Raw genomic sequence first — 22515 nt, 5'->3', positions numbered from 1 at the left:
GAGAGAGAGAGAGAAATAAATGTGTTAAGTGGAGTTGAAAATAATTACAGGATCAGGGAAATAAGGAACTTACCTCCAAGCCTGACCACATGGTTCTGGAACCCATGGGATTGAAGCAGAGAACTAATTCCCTCAAGTTGTGGTCTGACCTCCATATGTGTGTTGTGGCATGCACACACACACACACACGAGAGAGAGAGAGAGAGAGAGAGAGAGAGAGAGAGAGAGAGAGAGAGAGAGAGAGAGAGAGATTGGTGATGCATGTCTATAGTCCTAACACTAGGGAGGTAGAGTCAGGAAGATGAGGAGTTCAAAGAAAGCCTTGGCTACATAGGCGGTTAGAAGCCAGCCTGGGCTATAAGACCTTGTCTATAGTAAGGAGGGGCGGTGTGTGCTGAGAGATGGATCATCAATAAGAGTGTGTGGTCTTTTCCAGAGGACCCAAGTTTGGTTTCCAGCAGCTTTGTCGGATGATTTGCAATCCCCTGTAACTCTAACTACAGGGAATTGCCACCCTCCTTTGGTTTCTGTGGATACCTGCACACACATGGCATACCCTCATATGTGCACATATATAAAAATTAATGTCTTTGAAACCCATGGCAGTTAAAGCCTTCTTCTTATGAGACTGGCAGTTCAGGACTCTGGAAAGCCCCTGCCAGACTCCACACTGCTGTTGTGTATGTCTCTGAACTCAGCCAAGGAGGACTGTGAAGTCTTCAAATGCTTCAGCTCCTTCTGGTGCTAGCACCAGGCAGCACCCGTCTCATAAGCTGACCTTATTTATTTTATGAGCATTGCTGTTTTGCCTGAATATATGTCTGTGTGAGGTTGTCAGATCCCCTGGAACTGGACTTACAGACAGTTGTGAGCTGCCATGTGTGTGCTGGGAATTGAACCCAGGTCCTCTGGAAGAGCAGTCAGAGCTCTTAACCTCTGAACCATCTCTCCAGTCCCCAGATTTCTAAACTTAATGAAGCTTTTCTTCCAAAATTCTTTAATCAGTCATGCTTTGGCCACAGATACAGTTGGCATCTTAGAAGTGCCATGACACCTAGATAAACACATGGTTCTGATGGTGCCAATGCTGGTAATACAGTTCTGTGCGGGAAGCTTGAGGGAGGCACAGTAGGTGACCATTGCTCCAGGCTTATTGCATCATTTCTCTGGACCTTCTTGCCAAATTTGGAAAGAAAAACAGAAGTCAGTTTTGTCCTGCTCCCATCCAGCCGGAGTGCCGCTGCTTGGGAAGCTATAGATGAGCACCACCCTTTCACAGCCGAGGCCTCTGGGAGTCTGAGCATCACCCTTTCACAGCCGAGGCCTCTAGGAATCTGAGCATCACCCTTTCACAGCCGAGGCCTCTGGAAGTCTCGCGCGGTTGTTCTTTATTTTCTAAATTCTAGTCACATGTCTCTGGGACAGCCACACTTGAACTTAGCTTTCAGGTTCCAAAGCCCATCCATCATGTAACGATAGACATGCCCCTGAGATAAAAGGCAGTGGAAGCAGAGCTCTCCGAGGGGAGCGTCCCCAGAGATCTGGCTTGTCCAAGAAGTTGCTCGGCTTTTATGTGCAAACCCTCCCTGTCCCCAACAAACCAAACACACTGGACGCAGACCTTCGGTTAGGTCGCTCTTTGACCTGGGGTGGGATGTGACCCTGACCAGACGAAGGGGACCTTGCAGATCTGTTTGCTCATCCTGGACTTTGTCTCACAGAGGCAGCTTCTGGGAAAAGGGCATTGTCCTTGGGTCAGGTGACCTGCTGACCTGTTTTCTGCCTTGGTGAAGGATTAGATAGGTCTATGGGCTGCTGTACATTTGCAGCTGTTCAATCCTTTGCTAGCAGAAAAGAGCCCGTGGTGGGCTGGGCACAATGCTAGGAGCTGGGATACTACCATGATGAAACTTGGGTGCACCACTGTGTTTGGTCTGGTCTATTAACTTTTGGGTTTTGTTTTTCAAGACAGGGTTTCTCTGTGTAAAGTCCTGGCTGTCCTGAAACTTGCTTCAAAGATCAGGCTGGCCTCAAACTCAAGGAGATTCACTTGCCTCTGCCTCCAGAGTGCTGGAATTAAAGGCGCATGTCATCACCACCCAGCTGTCTATGTCTTAATATATTTGAGATTGCATTTGCCAAAATGATCTAGTTACATATTTAAGATTGGCACATTACTTTAGCAATGCCAATTTCCTTTCAATACGACAACTAAATAAAAGGAACCATAAACAAATATTGAATTCTAGTTAATGATATTACTAAAGATAAACAAAGCCAAACATTAGTTACAGAAGAGGAGAAAGATTTTTATTTAGTAAGTATTGACAGTTGTAGGAAAAGCTGAGCTTCATTCAGTTATGCCAATGTGACTGGGCCTTTTAAAAAGAGAATGAAGGCTGGGCATGGTGGTGCACATCTTTAATTCCACACTCAGGGGGCAGAGCCAGGCCCACCTCTGTGAGTTCGAGGCTAACCTGGATTACATAGTGAGATCTTGTCTAAAGCACACACACACACACACACACACAACAACAACATGGAAAGTAAGGGGGAAATAGAAAAGTGAATGAGGATGATGAGGGAAAAATAGAGAAGTGAGAAAAGGGGCTTCTTAGAAAACTGAAATTTTCCAAAGGTTTGGGAGCGTGTTGTTGTTACACGCCTGGAAACTCAACAATGAACAGTAGGACTGCAAGGTGAGTACTCTGGCAGAGCTTCTCTCAACAACAGTAACAATAATAACAGTAATAGTTGGGCCGCGTAAAAGCTGTATTTGCTAGTTGGCAATTAAAGAAAATGGGATTCTCTCTTTCCATACAAACTGGGAAACAGACGCCTGAACTTTATGATGACTCCATAGGAAGGAAGGAAGGAAGGAAGGGAGGGAGGGAGGGAGGGAGGGAGGGAGGGAGGAAGGAAGGAAGGAAGGAAGGAAGGAAGGAAGGAAGGAAGGAAGGAAGGAAGGAAGGGCTTTCTCTCCTGGCTTATAGAACACACATGCATATATATGGGACAGGAATAATCAGTAATTCTACTCCTATCTAAAAGCAATTTCTTTGACAAGGTAGGTAGGTGTTGGTTAATAGCTAATTGTTTTCGCAGCCTTGTACTTTCCCAGACAGGTGTTAAAAGGGGGTCTTGGTACTCCCAGGGAAGCAGCAGGAAGCTGTTAAGATTTTCAGGATAGTGGTTTTGCAATCATTCTGTGAGAGATCGTTGCAATTCTCAATAAAGCAGGTTGAAACTTTTAGGGATGATGTGTACTAATATCTTACGTATTTCTCAATCCACCAAAAGGAATATTGTCATTCAAGAAAAAAATTATAGCAAACATTATTGGTGAAATTTAGACTCAGCCATTCTTTCAATACAATGTGAGCCAAGCACCCAGACGGTTAATTTTTGTTTGTTTGTTTGTTTTTCGAGACAGGGTTTCTCTGTGGTTTTGGAGCCTGTCCTGGAACTAGGTTTTGTAGACCAGGCTGGTCTCGAACTCACAGAGATCCGCCTGCCTCTGCCTCTCGAGTGCTGGAATTAAAGGCGTGCGCCACCACCGCCCGGCCTGACGGTTAATATTTATAGAACGAATGACTCGTACTCTTAACGCTCTTAAAACCATTGAACAAATGCAGAACCAAAACACAGGAGCTGAGACGCGGTGGCCTCCCGGAGGCGAAGCTCTATGGCAGGTCCTCCAAGGTTGCGGAACCGCTCTGGCCGCTCCAGTGCCAGCTCAATGGTAGGTCCTCCCGAGGCTTTGGAGTCGCTCTAGTTGAGGCTAGGTCGGCTCTATGGTGGGGCTTCCGATTCTGAGCATGCGCGGGACTCCACCGCCTGTATTGCTATGGTAGCGGCGTCCGGGTGGGCCGGGCCTCGAAGCTCCTGGCCCTGTGGGGCCGAGTTTATGGAGGACTTAACCTCCTGTCGGGCATGAGCGGGGCCTCCCGCCGCTTTTCGCGCCGCTGCCGCAGCTTGCGGACGGTGGGCCACCTCCGGGAACATGCCCCAGGCTACCTACTGCTACGTGCGGGTCGTGGGCCGGGGCAGTTACGGGGAGGTGACGCTCGTGAAGCATCGGCGCGACGGCAAGCAGGTCGGGGATTTGGGACCTTGCCAGGGAGTGGAGGGAAGGGGTGCACGGTGGGCGACCTCAAAAATAGTAGGACCAGAGTGGTGGGCAAGGACTCATCTTAGATACGAGGCCAGCTTCCCAACTTCCTCTATGATAGTGCCAAACCTTGTCTATTCTGTGGTATTAAATAGTGTACTTATCTGCAAACCTTCTGTCCCCTAAACATTTCCTGAGAGCAGAGGCCATGCGTTCCCGGGGCCTCACTCCTGTCTGAAGCACCATCTCTCCTGCCGCTTGTTGTACTTGAAGCTCTGCTCATTTTTTCACCAGCGCTTCTCAGGGTCCCTATTTCAGTGAGTAGCTTGAGCAACCATGCAGCTGCCTAAACTGGACTTGTGACAATTATCTTTAAAGTTCCTAACACTGTTTAAATTCCTGTCACTAGACCAAACCAGCATCTTCATCTCTATTGGTACTACCCCACTATAAAACACCATTCTTTCTAGCAAAATAGCCAATGTAGCACGATTAATAAAAGTCCAGAGACAGATAGATATATAGGTTCAACCTGAAGATCAGGAAAGCAAAGCAGCCAAGCCACTAGAGCGCTCTGAACTCTAAGAAATCCTCAGACTGAAAGAGAACGAGTTCCTGTCTCATCCCGCTTTACATTCCTCTCCAGTGCCGGGATTAAAAGCGTGTGACTCCCTAGTACTAGGATGAAAGGTGTGAGCCACCACCACCTGGATCTGTTTCTACATTGATCTTGTGTAGCCCTGGGTAGCCTTGAACTCACAGAGATCCATCTGCCTACGTCTCCCAAATCCTGGGATTAAAGGTATGTGTCACCACCGTCTGGTCTCTAGTGATTTAGTTTTACCTTCTGGTCTTCAGGCAAGCTTTATTTATAAAACATAAATAAAATATAACTACGTTTCCCCTTTTAGTCTGAAATTTAAAAAGGCTATAGCTAATATAAGAAAACTATATACAATAAGTACAATAACTAACTATATACAATATCTATAGGCAATACATATATCAACAATATCTAGTCCACTTGCACTTGACAAATTTAGAGACAGTATGCCCTATCTATCCTACCTTGGTGAGTCCAAAGTCTTGTACCTAATTTAATTTCTATCATAACTTGCATTACCATTCAAAATTGTCTTTTGATGTCTCTCAAATTTATATACTTTACATTTTTTAGTGATTTTTTTTGAGTCTCATAAACAATGAAAACTATGACTTTAACTATCTAGTCTTCAACAACCTTAGAGACCCAAGAAGGAAATAATATTAACTGTGTAAGCAGCAAGTACGAACAAGTGACTTTCAAAAAAATGTGAGAAAGGACAGAAACAGCTGGTTGCCTGAACTAAAGTTTCTCTGCAGCATTGGGGCATCCATCTTCAGCCTACAGGCCTAGAATATCTGCAGACTTTTCTATGAAGCAGGGCTTTTGAAGTACTGTCCTACTTTGTCTGGGCAAGGTTTGGAAGTCACTCTCTTTTGTGTCCTGCCTGTCCCATGAGGACAGCGTACTGTCAGCATTGAGACAAGGGCACTTTCTTGCCCAGTGGCTTACATTTACCACAAAGGACGCAAACTCCATGTGAAGTTTCCTCAATGCCCATCATCTTCTCTGAAGTAGATTGGTGCTGCCAGGAGCAGACATATTATTGTCATAAAAAAAAGAACCTATGTTATTAAAACCTCTTAAATGCCATGTTCTGCAGATCTCTGAAGTGTTTAAAGATGACCTGGCTATCTAAAATATATCTTTGTTTGACCTTGACAACATACCTAATGTGACTACAAGTTTGATTATACTAGGTGATTAACTACTAACCTGCAATTTCCTTATTATCGTAAACAGTTGGTAATAGTAACTTTCAAGGACTAGAAATTTGCATTACATTGTTAAATGAGCTGTATAGGTACAAGACCTTAAACAAGATTAGAAACGTATGTACAGTCTGTTTTAACAAAATTAATACGAAGTTTGTATCAATATACAAAATTTGTATACAATATATAAAATCCAATTCAATGTAAAACATTTAAAACTAGTAGTTGCTTTTTTAAAAGATTCAATAATCCACCTTTTTATTTTATCATATCTATATTCCCCATTTTTCTTTTCAAAACAAGAACTTTCCTCCTGACTACAACCAGTAAAAACTTATAACCAATCCCCCAAACAATGACAAATATCTATAACCTTTTAAATGACCAATAACCAACCACTCCACCTCTTGGGAATGTGGGTGTCATATTCTTAAATTTACTTTCTGCTATCTGGGGGTGATGGTATCTTTAAGGGATCCTGAAAAGAAAATTTTGGGTTAATTGTCAAGTCCTGGGAGAGGCAGCTGCATCATCTGCTGTCCAGTCTCTGTGTAATGGGAAAGTGCAGGGCTTGTCTCAAGTCCTGGCTAGAGTAGTCAGCGAGGCTGGATCATCTCGGCTAGCCACCTTGAAATTGTTCTGAGCAGTTTGTAGTCCAAAGCTGATCCTTAGGTGGTGTTTTTCAGTTCAGTGGTGTTATCGTAGTCCTGGATGTATCATCGTTATGAGGCTCCATCCTCTTTATGGAGACTTTAAAGGTTGCTGTTAGGCGTGCTCATGGTTCACTGCACAAAACTGGTAGAGACTCAAGGCTGAAATCATGTACAGGAAGGTAGATGAAACCTTTTTTTTTAGAATTAGTTAATACTCTACATGACCATTAATATCATGACAAAAAGTTTAAAATACATATACATATGTATTAATCTTATAAATCTCTATTGTTCAATATTCTTAGCCTCTTTTTCCAAACCAGTTACTCCATTATAATTGTGGTCTAGGCTCTAAAATACCTTTAACCAATTCTATCCAGTCTTTAGGGATAATTCTATTACAAACTGACCATGAGTTTAACATTTGCTTTACAGAAGGTGAATGCATGCCTTATGAGACTATTGCTTTCTTGAATCTCTTAAATCTAACATTGACACAGGAGTTCCCTTAACTGTAACAGCCTCTGCCATTTGACAGTTCCTGTAAGGTTACTGCATATACTAAGGTTGGTTGTCTGAAAACAACCTTCTAGGTTTTAGGATGTTCCTTTTTATTCTTATAATACAATGCTGAAATTGGCTCTCCATTAAATTCCTCTGTCTGGATTTGAACATCTCTGTGATCTGTTTTATTAGGTTTTTCTAAGGCGTGTGTCTTAGCACTTAGACTAACCAACTTTTTTAGTGATGAGACAAAAATGATAATGCTGATAATGTTTACAATTTACATGACATAAACCCAATCTAAATTAGTTATCTCATTTAATCGTTCCACTTTCAGACTGTTTAGCATATTATCATACAGAGGCCTAAATCCCTCCATTGTAATGCGGTTTCCCGTTTTTTTAGAAAACCTTTGTCTTTTAACTAATTCCTCCCTTTAAGAATTCCCAATTGTCTTACCAAATCTGTCAACAATGTTGATGCAGATATAAGACTTATTGCTGCTGTGTAGAAGAGTAAAAGCCTGACTGGATTTGAAAGCAGTTTCCTAGTTTGGCAGCAACCCAAGAAAGGGGTTGAGGAAGAGCCTACAACCCTCGGAGGAGAGAGAGAGGTGGCTGTCTGAAAAACTGCACAGAGGATTGTTAGAAAACAAGCACGTGTTTTCAGGGGCTGTCTGAAGGCTACAACAGAAAAATCTCAAACTCTGTCAGAGACTTGGGAGGGCGGGAAGGTGGGGGTGGAAAACCTAGCCGGGTGGAACTGGAGTCCCACATGTAGCTCCAGCCTGTGGCAGTGGCTTTTTTGTGATTTTTGTACCCCAAACATTAGGTGTCAAATGTAGCATGGTTAATAAAAGTCCAGAGATAGATATATGGGTTTAACCTGAAGATCAGAAAAGCAAAGCAGCTGAGTCACTAGAGAACACTTACCTCTAAGAAATCCTCAGACTCAGCCAGGTGGTGGTGGTGCACACCTTGAATCCCAGCACTTGAGAGGCAGAGGCAGGTGGATCTCTGAATTTGAGGCCAGCCTGATCTACAACAGCTAGTTCCAGGACAGGTTCCAAAGCTTCAGAGAAACTCTGTCTCAAAAAACCAAAAGAAAGGAAGGAAGGAAGGAAGGAAGGAAGGAAGGAAGGAAGGAAGGAAGGAAGGAAGGAAGGAAGGAAGGAAGGAAGGAAGGAAGGAGAACGCATTTCTGTCTCATCCCGCATGTGACTCCCTAGTATTGAGATTAAAAGTATGGGCAACCACCACCTGGATCTGTTTCTGCATTGATCTTATGTGAGCTCTGGGTGGCCTTGAACTCACAGAGATCCATCTGCCCCTGTCTCCCAAATCCTGGGATTCAAGGTGTGTGCCACCACTGCCTGGCCTCTTGTGGCTTAGTTTTACCCTCTGATCTTCAGGCAAGCTTTATAAAACACAAATAAATTATCACTATAGCCCACTCCTTCCTAGTGTGTCCCTGTCGCCTCTTTTCTTTTCTCTAACCCATCCCTTTTGGTGCAGTGATGTTTCTATAGCTCAGATCTGGTGCTACTCCTTCCTTGTGTAAAGTATTTAATCCTATCATCCAAAGGCTAATGAACCAGTTCTTCGATATGATTTGCTATCAGGGTGTTAGATATATTGCAGAAATGGGGACAAATTTGAATCTGAAAAGTGGCATCTCGCAGTACTACCAAACCAGTTGTTGAGAGAGTCCCCTCTCCCCTCGCATGCCAGATTCTCTACCTACAGCACGAACTTAGGGAACATCTGTGCTAAGAGTGAGAGCTTAGCTGTAGTAGTTCATTGTGAGCAGGTGCTGTGTACTTCAGGAAACACATTTGTGTATGTATTTATTGAAGGAGTGAGTATATGATCGATCTATAAGATGATTGAGGATAGTATATTAGAAGGTAAAGGACTTTATTTTTAAATGGGAATGATGTTCTATATGGAGGAACAATGATACTTCTTATTGGGTCACAAGTATCTAATGTGTCTCATACACCTATTTAAGCTATATCTTAATGCCTTTTGTAGGGAGAATTTAGAGATTTTCTAAATCTCTTTTCTTTTTGTCTAATAGTATGTTATCTTGAATTCGCTTTTTAGTTATTATTATTGTGCTTTTTTTGAGATTGGGGTATCACTGTGATGTTCAGGTTGGGTTTCAAATTTCTGGGCCTAATTAGCCCTTCTGCCTTAGCCTTCAAAGTAACTGGGATTGTAGAGTCAAAGAAATTGTAAAATGCAAAGGGAAAAGGTAATTTGTTTGTGACCTGGAGTGGGAAAATGATAGAAAAATATCATTAGCTGGACTAATTAGTAAAGCACTTTCCTAGCATGCGCAAGCCTGGGGTTTGATCCCAACACTGGGGGAAAAGGCATAATTGTCAACGGCAAATAATTCCCCCAGTTTTTTTTTTTTTTACTTATGAATACCCAATTTTACCTTGGATGGTTTTTAGTCATTTTTTTGTAGGTTTTGTTTTTGTTTTTTTATTTATTTATTAAAGATTTCTGTCTCTTCCCCACCGCCGCCTCCCCTTTCCCTCCCTCTCCCCCAATCAAGTCCCCCTCCCTCGTCAGCCCAAAGAGCAATCAGGGTTCCCTGCCCTGTGGGAAGTCCAAGGACCACCCACCTCCATCCAGGTCTAGTAAGGTGAGCATCCAAACTGCCTAAGCTCCAACAAAACCAATAGGTGCAGTAGGATCAAAAACCCATTGCCATTGTTCTTGAGGTCTCAGCAGTCCGCATTGTCCACTATGTTCAGCGAGACCGGTTTTAACCCAGGCTTTTTCAGACCCAGGCCAGCTGGCCTTGGTGAGTTCCCTATAGACCATCCCCATTGTCTCAGTGTGTGGGTGCACCCCTCGCGGTCCTGAGTTCCTTGCTCGTGCTCTCTCTCCTTCTGCTCCTGATTTGGACCTTGAGATTTCAGTCCGGTGCACCAATGTGGGTCTCTGTCTCCTTTCATCGCCTGATGAAGGTTAATATTCAGGAGGATGCCTATATGTTTTTCTTTGGGTTCTCCTTATTTAGCTTCTCTAAGAACCTGAATTATAGGCTCAATGTCCTTTATTTGTGGCTAGAAACCAATTATGTGTGAGTACATCCCATGTTCATCTTTTTGGGTCTGGCTTACTTCACTCAGGATAGTGTTTTCTATTTCCATACATTTGCATGCAGAATTCAAAATGTCATTGTTTTTTACCACTGAGTAGTACTCTAATATGTATATATTCCACACTTTCTTCATCCATTCTTCCATTGAAGGGCATCTAGGTTGTTTCCAGGTTCTGGCTATTACAAATAATGCTGCTATGAACATAGTTGAACAAATGCTTTTGTAGTATGATAGGGCATCTCTTGGGTATATTCCCAAGAGTGGTATTGCTGGGTCCTGGGGTAGGTTGATCCCAAATTTCCTGAGAAACCGCCACACTGCTTTCCAAAGTGGTTGCACAAGTTTGCATTCCCACCAGCAATGGATGAGTGTACTCCACATCCTCTCCAGCAAAGGCTATCATTGGTGTTTTTGATTTTAGCCATTCTGAAAGGTGTAAGATGGTATCTCAAAGTTGTTTTGATTTGCATTTCCCTGATCGCTAAGGAGGTTGAGCATGACCTTAAGTGTCTTTTGGCCATTTGAACTTCTTCGGTTGAGAATTCTCTGTTCAGTTCAGTGCCCCATTTTTTAATTGGGTTCATTACCATTTAGCAGTTTTATGCTTTTTGGGGGAGGGTGGTTTCAAGATGGGATTTCTTTGTGTAACAATGCTGGCTGTCCTGGAACTCACTTTGTAGTCCAGGCTGGACCATTGAGGTCCTCCCGCCTCTGCCTCCCAAGTGCTAGGACTAAAGGTGGTGCACACCACCAACATCTGACTTGCTTTTTTTTTTTTTTTTTTTTTTTTTGGTTTGGTTTTTCAAGATAGGTTTCTCTGTGTAGCTAGCCCTTGCTGTCCGTGAATTCACTCTGCAGACCAGGCTGGCCTCGAACTCAGAGATCAATTTGCCTCTGCCTCCAGAGTCCTGGGATTAAAGGCGTGCACCACCAGTAGGTCAGTATTTTGCTCTTTGATTCATCTCCTCTTCAATGTATCCTCCTGGCAATTTTATGCCTCTTGAATATCAAGCTGGTGGTTTATCTGATAGGCTTCAGGTGGTTAGTTTTGAGGACTGGACGTCTGTGAGAACTCTCAGCTACTTCTGAACCTAGAGAATTCTCTGCTATCTTGCACCTTGTGAAAGTATGCATTTTCTTTGTCAGTATGTCATCAAAACACTGAACCTCCGAAATGCCTCCAACCGCGAGCGCCGAGCTGCGGAGCAGGAAGCTCAGCTCCTGTCTCAGCTGAAGCACCCCAACATCGTCACCTACAAAGAGTCGTGGGAGGGAGGAGATGGTCTGCTCTACATCGTCATGGGCTTCTGCGAAGGAGGTGATCTGTACCGGAAGCTCAAGGAGCAGAAAGGGCAGCTTCTGCCTGAGAGTCAGGTGGTGGAGTGGTTTGTACAGATCGCCATGGCTTTGCAGGTACTGCACGCTCATGGATTCTTATAGGCTCCAGTGTGGCAGGAAGGTAGCAGGTGTATTTTCCTGTGCCAGGGATGACATGATAGGCTAGAGACCCATGGGCTGTGAATGACATGAATTTCATATATAATTACGGGAGATACCAATTCTGTGTGCATTTAATATTCATAGCAAAGTCAGTTTTAGAGCCTTGAATTGACAGGGAACAAAGGATGATGTGTGTCTTATTGTTTGGTCAGCTATGCCATGTTGAAAGATGGCTGGGTCAGTTAATAAATAAATAGTCTGACACTGTGGGGCTCAGTGGATAAAAATGCTGAACAGATTTGTGTTTTAAAATGCACATCTCCTGAGTGAGACTGGGTTGTTTGTTTTTGTTGTTGTTGTTTTGATGTTTTTTGGTTATTTTGAGACAGAGTTTCTCTGTGTAACAGTCCTGGCTGTTCTGTAACTAGTTCTTGTCAACCAAACTGGTCTCAAACTCACAGAGATCCATGCCTGTCTCTGCCTCCTGAGTGTTGGGATTAGAGGTGGGCACAAGCACCGCCCGGCAAGTGTGAGACTGGTTTTGAAGTATTCCTCAGGCCCTGGGCTTATTTGCCTGCCGTTAACTGACCTTGTTTAAATTTTCACATGCTCTCTTGAGGTAAGAGTGATGCTGTTGTACTTTAAATGTTGTCTGGTTTTTATAGGTCTGAGAGGAGAGCACCTCTGACTTTGGATAAGTTGTTCTACCTTCAATGGTAGTTTTGTAGGTTTTTATTTGTTTCTTGGAGACAAGGATTCACTTTAGTCTAGACTGGCCTGGAACTTACTACGTAGCTCAAGATAATCTCAAACTCACAGCAGTCCTCCTCTGTGAGCCTTCCAAGTGTTGGTCTTAATAGTGCCACCATACCTGGTTTATAATGGATCCAGGTATTATAAAGAATGATACAGTTGTCAGCACATCAGGTACCAAATATAACTAATATTTGGAACTTAATTTTGTGTGTGTGTATACCCATTCATAGATATGTGCACATGCATATACATACATATGTGTGTAGAAGCCAGATGTGAAAGTGTTAGACAGGGTCTCTCATTGACCATGAAATGCACTTACACAGCAGTGAGCTCCAGAGATCCTCTGGTCTTTGCCTCCCCAGGGCTAGGAATGTGCCAGCATGCCTGGCTGTTGACAGAGTGCTGCTGATCCAAAGTCAGGGTCTCAGGCTGTGTGGCAAGCACTTTGCCAGCTGAGCTGTCTTCAGCCCCTGGAACTCACTTTTCTCACTTTGAAAGTTTTAAAGTAGTTCTTTTAGAGCTTCTAGAACAGTAATGTTTTGGTTGGCAGATAGCTAAGACTCTTTAACTCAAGTAATTATTGGTGATATATATAAAAAACTAGAAATGAGAAAATAAATTAGTATACTTACATAAGATGAAAACGTTTCCTCTTCTCAGTATTTACACGAGAAGCACATCCTTCATCGAGATCTGAAAACTCAGAATGTCTTCTTAACAAGAACAAACATCATCAAGGTGGGCGACCTGGGCATTGCCCGAGTGTTGGAGCACCACAGCGACATGGCAAGCACCCTCATTGGCACTCCCTATTATATGAGCCCTGAGTTGTTCTCAAACCAACCCTACAACTATAAGGTAGGATGCATACAGCTGCAAAAGTGTGCATTGCCTGATCTTGTCTCTGGGAACACATCAGAATTTCAGAGCCCATACGAATAGTGATAACAGAATTAACTATGAATCATTTGGAAGAAAGTGTATGCTTTGTTTTGAGGGGAAAATGTGAATAAGCTATTCAACATTTAACCATGTACTGTTCTTCTTTTGTAGTCTGATGTTTGGGCTTTGGGATGCTGTGTCTATGAAATGGCCACCCTGAAGCACGCTTTTAATGCAAAAGACATGAATTCCTTAGTTTATCGGATTATTGAAGGAAAGGTAAAACAAATTTTAGAATTAATTGGACAAGATTTCTATCATACAGCTTTATAAATATCTATTATTAAGATCGTTGATTTTTTTTTCAGTACACACCTTTACAGTTGTATGCATCCTACCTCGGTCCAACCTGGGCAAATGCGGAGCAAGCACTCCATCATTGAGCTACGTCCCCAGCCCTCACTCATGACTTTGGTTAACTAATACTCATTTCTCCCAGCTGGCGAATTAGGAATATAGGATCTCTTCTGTGAAAAAGGTTGAAGTTGAGACGTGTTTGATTTTCTCTTAATTTAATGTACTGGTAGCTGATTGACTCCAAAGAGCTGGCAGTTTGAAAACGTCTCCCTGCTACTGACTGCAGGATGTATAGGTGCTCTAGGAAGCAAAGGTGCTCTCTCCCAGTAGCCCAGGGTTGAGTGAGCCCTGTTTACAGTGACTCCATACTGTGAGAATGTGCTCTTCGGTACTTGTCATAATTGCAAGTAACTGATTGAGAACTGCAGAAGGTATTAAATATAATGTGGATGCCAGAAATACTACCTTCATGTTATTTCCCCGAGGCTGGTTGCCCTTTGTAGTGGCTTAAAGATTATTCAAAGATTCAATGACAATATTTTAGAGGACACAAGTAAAATCTTCCAATTTTAAGAGCTGAAGAGGTAGCTCATTGTTTAAGAATGCTAGCACTCAGCCACATAGAAGCTCTCAGCTACCTGAAACTGCAGAACCTAGGGCATTCGATGCCCTCTTTCAACCTCTCTCATCCTGTGCTTGTGGTAACATCTACATGCATGCTGGCAAAACACCCATACACATAAAATAAAAATAGAAACTCTTTAAAATTTTTTCCAACATACTATTTAAAGACTCAGTTTTACAAAGGAATAAAAAGTTCTCTATTTTCATCTTCTTGGTAACTATGATTAGCAATTTATTCCAAGGCCTCTCTTTTCTTTCTTTGAAACAGATAGCGCTCTGGGTGTGTATGTACTTACACACAGTTCTCTAAACAAGAAGCAAATGGAGTCCCACTGTGCGTGGAGGTGGGACCCAGCCTGCATTCTTGGCTTAGCTGTCAGTATTTGCCTTCTACTTTGAAGCAGCTGCCTAGTGTTTATGGGAAACATGTTGGTATGAAGAGACACCATGACCACAGCAACTCTTATAAAGAAAACATTTAATTGGGGTAGCTTGCTTACAGTTTCAGAGGTTCAGTTCATTATCATCACAGGGAGCATGGTGTCATGCTGGTAGATGTGGTACTGGCTACATCTTGACTTGCAGGCAGCAGGAAGTCTACTGAGACACTGGGTGGTTTTCTAAGCCTAGGGAACCTTGAAGCCCGCCCCCACAGTGACACACTTCCTCCAACAAGGCCACACCCACTCTAACAAAGCCACAGCTCCCAAAAGTGCCACTCCCTATGAGATTATGGGGGCCAATTACATTCAGACTACCCCAGTGGCACAACTTACTTCTAAATCCTCTGTACTTGAGCACTTTATTTCTAATTACTGCAAGACCAATACTGCTCTGAATATTCTGGTGTATGAAACTTATTTGTGCTCTTGGGCTAAAGGAATAACTCAATGGGTAAAGATGCTTGCAGCACAGGCCTAATGACATGGGTTTGATTCTAGAACTGAGGGTGGGAGGAGAGAACCAACTCTCAAAAGTTGTCCTTGGCTTGAATGTGTGCATGACCATTAATGCACACATACTCATATACTAATAATAAATAAAACTTGAAAAAGAAACTTGTGTTTCTCTCTGAAGGACAGAGTCTTCAGACAGGACTGCTGAGCTGAGGTGAATGCTGTTGTATTCTTACAGCTCGCTATTATAACCAGAACAGACACATAAACTAGCTAGCTGTTTTCTACTTTTGCAGATACATGACTTTACATAAATAATAAATGTTAATAGTTTTATATATTTTAATGCTTTTTCAGTATTGGGAAACCCCTGCCAGTTTTTGCTTTGTATCATAATGTCATTAATCATAATTATAGAATTGTTATTCTTTGCAGTTGCCACCAATGCCAAAAGTTTATAGCTCAGAGCTGGCAGAGCTGATCCGAACAATGCTGAGCAGGAGACCTGAAGAGAGACCCTCTGTGCGGAGCATCCTGAGGCAGCCTTATATAAAACACCAAATATCCTTATTTTTGGAGGCCACAAAGGCGTAAGATACTTCCCTTACAGAAAGCTGGACTACACTGATGGGGCAAAAGAGGGTAGCTTCTAGATTTTCATATATAAAATTTATAGTGAGTTTTTTTTTGACAAAAAGTAAAACTGCATAATTAGAATACATAAGAGGACAGAATTCTACCTTCTTTTATTTATTTATTTTTTTGGTATGGGCCTCAAAATTTAACTTGTATAGAAAAGTAGCAAAATCTATTAAATAAGAGTTTTTGGGTTTTTTTTTTTTTTTTCGAGAAGGGTTTCTCTGTGGCTTTGGAGCCTGTCCTGGAACTAGCTCTGTAGACCAGGCTGGTCTCGAACTTGCAGAGATCTGCCAGAGTTTTATGTTTTGTAGTAGAATGAAGTTTTATTACTTGAAAGCTTGAAGCAGTGAACCCTAATGGAGCTGTGGTAGGCTGGCAGGAAAGGGAACTGTGAAAAAGAACCTCTGTGGGAAGTAACAGAAAATTAGGATTATTTTACTAAGATCTGCAGATTTATGTTCACCTCAGCTTTCCATTTTTTATCTTTTTAATTCTTCTTCATCTTACTCTTACTTGTTTGGGTTTTTTGTTTGTTTTGTTTTGTTTTGTTTTGAGACAGGATTTCTCTGTGTAACAGCACTGGCTGTCCCTGGAACTTGCTGTGTAGACCAGGCTGGCCTCAAACTCAAGGAAATTCCTCTGCCTCTGCCTCCATAATGTTGGGATTAAAGATGTGCACCATCCCTGTCCAGCAAAGTTACATTTCTTAGAGCGGCATATTCTGGCACCTTTCACATACATGTTAATCTGGGCTAGTGGCACGGGATCCCAGCTACTCAGGATCACAAAAGCAAAGCCTGCCCAAGTTAGAGAGTGAGCCACCCAGGACTACTTAGTGAAAGCTTGTCGTAGAATTCAAATGAGCTGAACATGTAGCTCGGTAGTGGAGTACTTGCCCTGTGTATGCAAAGCCCTGAATCATAGAAGCAAACCACAGCAAATACTAAAATTGGCAGAACTATTGAAATAAAAAACATGGAGAACCATTTAGAGGGACTGGTGAGGTAGTTTAGCAGGCAAAGGCACTTGCCACCAATCTTGAGAACCTGAGTTCAGTCCCCAGGATCCACATAGTGTAAAGAGAAGCAGCTCTTACAAGTCGTCCTCTGATCTCCACATGGGTGCACACAAAGACATGAATATATGTGATTTTTTTAAAAATTGTTTTTATGAGATATCTATTTTTCTCTGCTCCCCTCCCTTCCTCTCTCTTCCCTTCCCACCCTCTCCCATGGTTTTCATGTTCCCAATTTACTCAGGAGATCTTGTCTTTTCTACTTCCCATGTAGATTAGATCCATGTATATTAGGGTCCTCATTGTTGTCTAGGTTCTTTGGGATTATAAATTGTAGGCTGCTTTTCTTTGCTTTATGTCTAAAAGCCACTTATGAGTGAGTACATATGAAATTTGTCTTTCTGAGTCTGGGTTACCTCACTCAATATGATGTTTTCTAGATTCATCCATTTGCCCGCAAATTTCAAGATGTCATTATTTTTTCCTGCTGTGTACTAACTACTCCATTGTGTAAATGTACCACATTTTCCCTTATGCATTCTTTGGTCAAGGGGCATTTAGGTTGTTCCCAGGTTCTGGCTATGACAAATAATGCTGCTATGAACATAGTTGAGAACAGGTGTAAGATAGATTCTCAGAGTTGTTTTGATTTGCATTTCTCTAGTAGCTAAGGATGTTGAGCATTTCCTTAAGTGTCTTTCAGTCATTTAGATTCCTCTGTTGAGAGTTATCTTTTTAGGTCTGTACCCCATTTTTTAACTGGATTATTTGTTCTTTTGGTGACCAATTAATTGAATTCTTTGTATGTTGTAGAGATCAGCCCTCTGTCCAATGTGGAGTTGGTGCAGATTTTTTTCCGATTCTATAGGCTGTTGTTTTGTCTTATTAACAGTGTCCTTTGCTTTACAGAAGCTTCTCGGTTTCAGGGAGTCCCATTTATTGTTTTTCTCAGAGTCTATGCTGATGGGGTTATATGTAGGAAGTAGTCTCCTGTGCCCATGTGTTCAAGTGTACTTCCCACTTCCTCTTCTATGAGGTTCAGTGTGGTTATTATAGTAATGTATAGCTATTAGACATGTTTATTATAGTACTATAAAAAATAGAATTTTATATAGCACACAGAACAATATTATATATATATATATACATACACATGCATCAAATAGAAAGAAGGCTAATTCCATATTTGAATTAAACTGGACAAGCAGATTTCCAGATAATTTGTAGAATCATATCTCTTGATGTGTTTGTTAGGTTGTTTCCAGTAAAAAGACTAAAATAAAAACAAAACAAGGCAGAGAAGGCCGAGTTTTGAACTTTCCTCTTAGCACTGCTTTCATTGTGTCCCATAAATTAGGGTATGTTGTGTGGTCATTTTCATTGGATTTTAGGAAGTCTTTTATTTCTTCCTTGACCCATTGATAGTTAGAATATATGTGATTTTTTAATTGTTTAGAGAGGTACTATTAATTTTTCACCATGTAAGAAAAATGGTGCTCAAATTTCTGAGCGTTCGAAGGTTTTCGCTTCATTCTAACTTCAAGAGAAAAGGAATTTCTTTTTTTGACCATAGGTCTTACTTTTAGCAAATTGATATTTCAGCATCTAAGACTTAGAATCAGACAAGACTATCACAGTCTTGTTAGCTTAGTTCTGCCTATGGCAAGATAACTTTGGGAGGAAGGAGGCAATGTTAGCGATGCTCCGGGGATGAACAGTTTTTCCTTTTGAGATAAGGTCTTGCTGTGTAGCCAAGAACTTGGACTCTTGGTGTCCTGCTGCGGTGTCCTAAGTGCTGGAATTGTGGAATTGTAGACATGTATAGACATGTACGCCACTTCACTCCAGCCCAGCATTGCTTTTTCCTTCTCTCTGTTTCTTTCTTTCTTTCTTTCTTTCTTTCTTTCTTTCTTTCTTTCTTTCTTTCTTTCTTTCTTTCTTTCTTTCTTTCCTTCCTTCCTTCCTTCCTTCCTTCCTTCCTTCCTTCCTTTTTTTTTTCCCCCATTTCTTGAGACAGGGTTTCTCTGTGTAGCCTTGGCTGTTCTAGAACTCACTCTATAGACCAAACTCACAGAGACCCACCTGCCTCTGCCTCCAAGTGCTGGGATTAAAGGTGTGTGCCAAATGTGGTACATTTACACAATGGAGTACTACACAGCAGAAAAAATAACGACAGCTTGAATTTTGTAGAAAAATGGATGGAGCTAGAAAACATTATTTTGAGTGAGGTAACCCAGACACAGAAAGACAATTATCACATGTACTCACTCATAGGTGGTTTTTAAACATAAAGAAAGCCAGCCTACAAACCACAATCCCAGAGAATTTAGGCAACAATGAGGACACGAAGAGAGACTTACATAGATATAATCTATATGGGAAGTAGAAAGTAGAAAAAGACAAGATCTCCTGAGTAAACTGGGAGCATAGAGACCTTGGGGGAGGGTTGAAGGGGGGGGAGAGGCAGGGAGGGCAGCAGAGAAAAATGTAGAGCTCAATAAATATCAATAAAAAAATTATACAAAAAAAAAGCGTGTGCCACCACTGCTCTGCTGTAATCTTGATTATCTTGAAGACAAAGATTTTAGAAAATGCCTTCTAGGTTTTGACTAACTTCTGTAAAATGATGTAGTTTTATTGTAGACACATATTTCACATATTTTTTCAAACTGTCAGTCATCACTGTGTTGATAATAGTACTTTCTTTTCTTCCCTGCAAAGAAAAACTTCCAAAAATAACATTAAAAACTGTGACTCCAGAGCCAAGCCTGTAGCTGCTGTAGTTTCCAGAAGGGAAGAACCGGACCATGAAATGATGCACTCCCAGCCCTGCTCTTGTGAGGGCTCCACTGCACACGCCATGGTATGCTCCCTGGGCCAATGCTTTAAGAACTGTGTGAACCACAGGCCATTCACACCAACATTTAAGTCATGTGTCAGTGTCTGTGCTTTGCTAGAGATTCATTATATAGTTACTTCCAATTTTAAAGAAAGCATACTGGAGAGGGTCAGCCTTGTTTCTCACTTTATCTACAGTAGACTGTCAAACTGTTCACAAAGTCAATACAGTAAGTTTTTATCTTAAGGTAAAATTTGCATAAAAACTATTTTAAAATATTCATGTGGGGTGTGTGTGTGTGTGTCTATATGAGTGTATTCCCATGTGTGTGAGAGTGTAACATCTGTGTTTGTGAGGGCCAGAATAGGGCGTTGAATCCTTTAGAGCTGAAGTTACAAGCATGATTTGGATGCCTGGCTTGGTATGTGATGTTGGGATGCACCCCGTGGTCCTCACGACTGCACACAAGCATCAGCTGCAGTGCCATCTCTGTAGTGCCACAGAAGCCTGTGGACAATTATGGGCACTTAGCACACCCACGAATTGCAATGATCACCTTTTTTCAGCTCTAAAATATTTTATCATCAAAAGGAAGCTCTTCACACATTGAACTGTCTTCTTTCCGGCCTTCTCTACCTTGCCAAACACCAATGTGTTTTCTTTCTCTATGGATTTCCCTTTCCTGAATATTTCATATAAATGGAATCATACAGCAGGTGGCCTTTTATATCTGAGCAATTATGTTTTAAATGTTTATCCATGTAGCATATACCAAGACTTCACTTCTTTTAGGTCTGAATAGTAAATCACGTTGGTTTATCCTCTCATCTATTAGAAGACATTTGGATTCTTTTCACCTGTTGGGTCTTGCTGTGAACATTTAGATCTAGGGCTTGAACCTGCTCTCAGCTTTTTGTGCTGTCTACCTGTATGTAAAAGCTAGGCCAAGTGATAATTTCTGTGTTTAGCCTCTTGATGCACCACACAGTTTTCCACAGACTGTATCATTCTGCATTTCCAATTTCTTCATGTTCTCACCAAGAAATATTACTTCCTGTCTTGATGGTTCATTTTTTATTTTTTTCTTTTTTTATTTTATTGATATTTATTGAGCTCTACATTTTTCTCTGCTCCCCTCCCCCCTTCAACCCTTCCCCCAAAGTCCCCATGCTTCTATTCAGTTCCATTGGTCCTCCTGTTTGTTCTTATGCCAATACCAGGCTGTTTTCAGTACTGTAGCTCTGTAGTAGAGTTTGAAGTCAGGGATTGTGATGCCTCCAGAAGTTCTTTTATTGTACAGGATTGTTTTGGCTATCCTGGGTTTTTTGCTTTTCCATATGAAGTTGAGTACCGTTCTTTCGACGTCTTTGAAGAATTTTGCTGGGATTTTGATGGGCATTGTGTTGAATCTGTTCAAATTTTATTAGTAAGTATTATAATAATATCAGTCAAGCATGGTGGTGCACACCTTTAATCCTAGCATGTGGGATGCAGAGGCAGGTGGATCTCTGTGAGTTTAAAATCAGCCTGATCTACAGAGGGAGTTTCAGGACAGCCAGGACTACACAGGGAAACCCTATCTTAGAAAAAAAACTTTGTTAAATTTATTTATTAGTTCCACTAGGTAGATAGGTAGGTGTGTATATGAGTGTGTGTGTGTGTGTGTGTCTGTGTGAGAGAGAGAGAGAGAGAGAGAGAGAGAGAGAGAGAGAGAGAGAGAGATCAGATAGATATTTTCTGTATTCATTTAATGCAGATGCCTCATTGTTTTTCTTGTCTAACTGCTCTGGCTACAACATACAGTATTATGTTGAGAGCAGGCAATGGGAGTAGGCCTTCACTTTGTTTCTGATCTGGAAGGGAAGGCATTTAGAGTTTGTCACTAAGTGTAACGTGGGATTTCCACACATGGCCTTACTGTCTTAGTATCCATTAGTCCTAGCTGGTTTTTCCACATCATGTAAGGGTATTGAGTTTTGTCAGAGGATTTTCTGCAACTATTGACATGATCATGTGCTTTTTTCTTCATTTTTAAACAGTATCCCCACCAATGCTAAGGTTTTCACCCACAGCCTTGTGCATGGTAGGCAGAGGCTCTTTCTCTGAACTGTGTGCCCAGACCTTGAGAAGCATTTCTTTAGTTCATCCATTCATTTGTTCATCTATTTATTCATTTATTTTGGGGTATGTGTAAGAGAGAAAGTGAGATGGGGAAGGAAGGGAAGAAAAGAATTTGTAGGAGTGTGTTCTCTTTCTACCATGTAGGTTCCAACGGGTCATACCCAGGTCATCAGGCTTGACAGTAAATGCCCTTATTAGCTGAGCTGTCTTGACACTCCGTATTTTAACAGCTCTTAAGCAGAATATCCAGTGTCCTGGCTTATATTTACAATGTTGTGACATATCCATCATCACTGTCCTCAGAAATTATTCCATTATATAAAACTGAAACTCCTTACTTATTCAAGCTGTGACTCTCTATCACCCCATCTCTGTTTTCTATACCAATGAAGTTTTCTGCTTTAGACAGTTTATATAAATAGAATCATACTACACATACACATATATAAACATATTTAGTTTTTCTCTGTGTAGCTCTGGCTGGCTGTCCTGGAACTTATTCTGTAAACCAGACTGACCTTGAATTCAGAGATCCACCTATCTCTGCTTTCCCAGTGCTGGGATTAAAGGCATGCACCACCAGTGTGCAGCTGTATACAATATTATTTTTATCTGGCTTTTTCACTTAGCGTTTTGTTTTATAGCACATGTTAAAATGCCATCCCCTCCCTTTAAAAAGGTTGATGTGTCTATATATGTTTGTGTGAGTACATGGCATGTGTGTGCTCATAGAAGC

At 41.6% G+C, this 22515-nt stretch overlaps 1 protein-coding gene across 9 annotated transcripts in view; it reads left to right on the top strand.

Annotated features, from left to right (window-relative positions):
• Positions 1-22515, top strand: part of Nek4 (NIMA related kinase 4) — a 52381-nt gene that overhangs the window by 836 nt on the left and 29030 nt on the right. For 2 of the 9 annotated variants that reach the window (XM_050158152.1, XM_050158153.1), the window contains exons 1-6: positions 3794-4096; positions 11354-11620; positions 13067-13264; positions 13460-13567; positions 15601-15755; positions 19541-19682. In XM_050158152.1, the coding sequence (XP_050014109.1) occupies positions 4004-4096; positions 11354-11620; positions 13067-13264; positions 13460-13567; positions 15601-15755; positions 19541-19682 (963 nt within the window). In that variant the 5' untranslated portion in view covers positions 3794-4003. Of the gene's footprint in view, positions 1-860; positions 2700-3635; positions 3743-3792; positions 4097-5324; positions 11145-11353; positions 11621-13066; positions 13265-13459; positions 13568-15600; positions 15756-19540; positions 19683-22515 lie in introns of those variants that run through there. The other 7 variants (XM_050158157.1, XM_050158154.1, XM_050158151.1 and 4 more) reach the window with 6 other exon arrangements.

Source organism: Alexandromys fortis, unplaced genomic scaffold (genome assembly GCF_014885135.2).
Source record: "Alexandromys fortis isolate MF-2015 unplaced genomic scaffold, M_Fortis_MF-2015_v1.1 scaffold_106, whole genome shotgun sequence".
Classification (NCBI taxonomy): Eukaryota; Metazoa; Chordata; class Mammalia; order Rodentia; family Cricetidae; genus Alexandromys; species Alexandromys fortis.
This window is presented reverse-complemented; position numbering and strand designations above follow the sequence as displayed.